The sequence below is a fragment of the Gopherus evgoodei genome, chromosome 14, assembly GCF_007399415.2.
Source record: "Gopherus evgoodei ecotype Sinaloan lineage chromosome 14, rGopEvg1_v1.p, whole genome shotgun sequence".
Classification (NCBI taxonomy): Eukaryota; Metazoa; Chordata; order Testudines; family Testudinidae; genus Gopherus; species Gopherus evgoodei.
Window position 1 is genome coordinate 33,913,878 of NC_044335.1, and position 5,140 is coordinate 33,919,017.

Here is a 5,140-nt window from a genome sequence, read left to right on the forward strand (position 1 = left end):
CCCTCAGTCTTTCTTCCCTGAAAGTCATGGCTCCTGCCAAGCTCCCCGCTGCATAGTCTGTGGTCCCCTCTCAAAAACTGCTTCACTGAGCACTTTCATTTAACCCCAAGAGTGCTTTCTTGGGAGTTATTCAGATTCTGTGGTGATGATCCCCAGTATAAGTGCTTGCATAGATAGCTATATAGCTAGTCATGAAACTGATAGGGAAACTAGTTGATTTTATCCAGGGCAATGTTGTTCAGATAAACTGTCTCTTAAAGACTGGACTCCTGGTGGCATTGACATTGTCACTGCGAGGTCAATGAGAGCCAGGGCTTTCCATAAAGTCCTCACTGAAAGGGTCTCTTCTTTAGCTGGAATCATTCTTTTAAGTCACCTATGTTTCTTCTCCTCCCCAAACTTCACTTGCTAACTGGAAAAGCTGGGTTACATAGTTTGTTCTCTGTTTGTTACCTGACAGGGTTTAAGCTAGCTCTCACTGTCCTAGACTATATGGAGTTTATAAACAGAGCTGGTCAGAAAATGTTTTGGTTTTGTATAGAAATTTTCAACAAAAAATAAAAACCACACAATTTTTGATCATAGTTTACACTGAAAAACTTGAAAACCCAATTTTTTTTGGCATTTTGTTTGTTGACAAAAAAATTAAAATATTTTGAGGAAATCACACTTTCTGCCAAAAACCCAATTTCCTGTCAAAATGATTGGTGGAAAACTTCTGACCAGTCCTGTGATAAATCCAGATAGGAGAGTATTTCAGCTCAGAGGTTGTGGAAATGGATTAAAACAGCCTCTGTAGATAACCTGTCACATTCCTGTTCTTTTTCTTCTAAAAACCGTGCGGTTCACGCTTGCTGTTTTGACTCTGTTCAGATGGTATGTTCTCCCAGTTTCCTTTCAGCAAAGTCAGAGGGACTCTTGATTTCTCATCAGTTCCTTGAACTCCTGCCTCTTCCTGCCACTCCTATGAACACGCCTGTGAGTCAATCATGGGTTTCTCACAAACCGTTGCCTCAAAAATTTCATACGAACCTAAGAATAGCCAGACTGGGTCAGATGAATGGTCTTTCTAGCCCAGTATCCTGTCTTCCAACAGTAGCCAGTGCCAGGTGCCCCAGAGGGAATGAACAGAACCGGGCAATTTATGGAGTGATCCACTCTTTGTTGTCCAATCCTAGCTTCTGGGAGACAGAGGTTTAGGGACACCCAGAGCATGAGGTTTTGTCCCTGACCTTCTGGGTTAATAGCCATTGATGGATCTACCCTGCAGGAATATATCTCTTTATGTTTTGAACCCAGGCATATTTAGGCCTTCACAACATCCCTCGGCAATGAGTTCCACAGACTGACTATTCGTTGTGTGAAGAAATACTTCCTTATGTTTATTTTAAACCTGCTACCTATTAATTTCATTTGGTGGTCCCTAGTTCTTGAGTTATGAGAAGAAGTAAATAACATTGCCTTATTTACTTTCTCTATACCAGTCATGATTTTATAGACCTCAATCATATCCCCCCAAACTCTCTCTTTTCCAAGCTGAGCAGTCCCAGTCTTTTTATTTTCATCCCCCTAATTATCTTTGTTGCCCTTCTCTATACCTTTTCCTTTTCTAATATGTCATTTTTGAGATGGGGCAACCAAAGCTGAACACAGTATTCAAGATGGACAAGTGCAAAGTACTCCACTTAGGAAAGAACAGTCATTTGCACACATACAAAATGGGAAATGACTGCCTAGGATGGAATACTGCCGACAGGGATCTGGGGGTCATAGTGGACCACAGGCTAAATATGAGTCAACAATGTAACACTGTAGCAAAAAAAGTGAATATCCAGCAGGAGTGTTGTAAGCAAGATATGTGAAGTAATTCTTCTGCTCTACTGCGCACTGATAAGTATTGTGTCCAGCTCTGGGTGCCACATTTCAGGAAAGATGGGGACAAATTGCAGAAAGTGCAGAGAAGAGCAACAAAAATGATGAAAGGCCTAGAAAACATGGCCTATGAGGGAAGATTGAAGAAATTGGGTTTGTCAAGTCTGGATAAGAGAAAATTGAGAGGGGACATGATAACAGTCTGCAAGCACATAAAAGGTTGTTACAAGGAGGAGGGAGAAAAATTGTTCTTCTTAACATCTGAGGATAGGACAAGAAGCAATGGGCTTAAACTGTATCAATGGAGGTTTAATTTGGATTTTAGGAAAAACTTCTTAACTGTCAGGGTGGTTAAACACTGGAATAAATTGTCTAGGGAGGTTGTGGAATCTCCATCATTGGAGTTTTTAAAGAGCAGGTTAGACAAACACCTGTCAGGGATGGTCTAGATGCCCCATGAGTGCAGGAGTCAGGGCGAGATGACCTCTCAAGGTCCCTTTCTGTCTTACGATTTATGATTCTATGTGGGTGTACAATGGAGTGATATAGAGGCAATATGATATTTTGTGTCTTATTATCTTTCCCTTTCCTAATACTCAGTTAGCTTTTTTATCTGCTGCTGCATATTGAGTGGATGTTTTCAGAGAACTAGCCACAATGAGTCCACAATGATCTCTTCCCTGATTGGTAATAGCTAATTTAGACCCCATCATTTTATACGTATAGTTGGGATTCTGTTCTCCTATGTGCATTACTTTGCATTTATCAACTTTGAATTTCATCTGCCATTTTGTTGCCCAGTCACACAATTTTGTGAGTTCCCTTTGTAACTCTTTGCAGTTTGCTTTGCTCTTAGCTGTCTTGAGTAGTTTTGTATTGTCTGTGAATTTTGCCACCTCATTGTTTACCCCTTTTTCCAGATCTTTTATGACTGTGCTGGACAGACCTGGTCCAATGAATCCCCACTCCTCTCAGTTTTATAAAGAAATGCAAACTGCTCTAATTATTCTGCCTCTTTTTACTGCTCAGTCATATCTGGGTACAGATTGCACCTGTGACTGTAGCCAGAAAACAAAACCCCTAAGTGTTTGATTCCATCCAGCTCTGTTGGATTGGGAATAGAACCATTGAGATGGTGGTGGATGCTACCTTCAGCCTGTTTGCTTTTCTCCTGCTTTGTCCTCTTCCCTCCACAGCAATGGAGAACCAGACAGCGGTGAGTGAGTTTGTCCTCCTGGGCCTGAGCCATCTTCTGGTGCTACAGCACCCTCTCTTTGTTCTCTTCCTCCTGCTCTACATGACCAGCCTGCTGGGTAATGGGGCCATCATAGCTGTGATGTTGGCTGAGCCCCGGCTTCACACCCCCATGTATTTCTTCCTGGGCAACCTCTCCTGCCTGGACATCTTCTACTGCACGGTCACCGTGCCCAAGATGCTGGTCGGCTTCCCCTCGAGGCACCAAACCATCTCCTTTGCTGGCTGCCTGGCCCAGCTCCACTTCTTCCACTTTCTGGGCAGCAGTGAGGCCATGATGCTGGCTGTCATGGCCTATGACCGCTATGTTGCCATTTGCAACCCGCTGCGCTACAGGCTGGTCATGAGCCCACAGACCTGCCTGCTCCTGGCAGCGGCCACCTGGTCCAATGGCTTCCTGCATGCCCTGATGCACACAGTCATGACATCACAAGTGAATTTCTGTGGCCCCAATGAAATCCAGCACTTCTTCTGTGACATCAAGCCCCTGCTGAGCCTCGCCTGTAGCAGCACCCACCTCAATTTAACCCTGCTCAATATCATTACTGGGGGCATTGGCCTGGGTTCCTTTGCCCTCACACTCCTCTCCTACCTCTACATCATCTCCTTCCTTCTCCTGAAGGTCCGCTCCCAGGAAAGCAGGAGAAAGGCCTTCTCCACCTGCATCTCCCACCTCATGGTAGTGGCATTGCTCTATGTGCCGGTCATCTTCAATTACATGCTCTCCTCTGCGGGAAGCTCCTCTGATAGGTAGATGGTCGCCACCTTCATGTACAGTGTTGTCACTCCAGCCCTGAACCCTCTGATCTACACCCTGAGGAACCAGGAAGTGAAATCTGCTCTGAGGAAAGCACTAAGGAGAAACTGCTTCCTGGAAAAGAATAACTGAAGTAGAGACAATAATCAACCCAACAAAGGATCTACTTCTGATATTGTCACGGGGAGTGGGCTGTACAATGTAAGGCACAGTCCTGCATAGGGCACATATTTTAGGGAAACATATTAATTACCATTTGTTGTATTATTTGCATTACAACCATGCAGGGAAAACACAGGGTAGGGAACCATTCTAAATTGTCCTTGTCATCTCTATCTGCATCACAGCTGTGCCAAGCGAAGAGAGCATTGGGAATGACTGAATCATCATTGTTCTAATAATTTTTTTTTAACACCAGTGTGAATGAAATAGATTGCTGCAAATAGAAGTGAATGGATTTTTGTGCTGGCAAGGAAAAGTTAATTGAAAATTATATATATATAATATTTGGCAATATTTTCACTGGAGAACTTTGACTGTTCATCAAAAAACTGAACACCCAAAGATCAGAAATATTTTGGTTTTCAGCAACCAAACACCAAAAATATTATTATGAAAACTGCCCAAAACCAAAAAAGTTGGGGGAGAAGGGGGAGGGAGAGATGTTTGACCAATATTTTTTTCAGGGTCTCAGGTTTTGATCAAAATTTGAAAAAAATTGAAAAGAGCAAACTCGTTCTGTGAACAGTTTTGTTTAGTCAAAACTCATTTTTAAATTAAAATAAAAAAACTTGATGGAAATTTTTCAATAAACTTTTATTAGCATCCTGTCTGATTTATTATTATTACCATCTCAGGGTGGTAGAAATCTGCAGGTAAATTTGCTGCAGAGCTTTCATTTCAACAGAAGTGGTAAATATTTAGTTTTAAGAAATGTAAAAGTGACAAAAAAGGCTATTGCAAATAACCTATAATTGTTTTTTCATGTTGGGTTTGTGCAGATTGGGTTGACCTTATGAGCTCCTCGGAAACGAAAGATTAAAGGATTGGAGAACGTGCTTTCTAGTCGTGCACTCAGGGGGCTCATTCTGTTTAGCTTAGCTAAGGGATGGTTAAGGAGTGATGTGATCAGAGTCCATAAGTACCTACATGGAGAACAATTCATTAGTAATGGGCTCTAGTGGCTAATAGACACAGGTGTAGCACGATGGAAGTTGAAGCTAGACCACTTCTTAGCGGAAATAAAAAGTGCCCATT

At 42.4% G+C, this 5,140-nt stretch overlaps 1 protein-coding gene across 1 annotated transcript; it reads left to right on the forward strand.

Moving 5' to 3' along the window:
* The first annotated feature begins 3,070 nt into the window (after positions 1–3,070).
* On the forward strand, positions 3,071–3,880 carry LOC115635180 (olfactory receptor 12D1-like). The gene has a single exon (XM_030533524.1). It carries the CDS (start codon positions 3,071–3,073, stop codon positions 3,878–3,880), a length of 810 nt encoding a protein of 269 aa, XP_030389384.1.
* Positions 3,881–5,140: the final 1,260 nt, after the last annotated feature.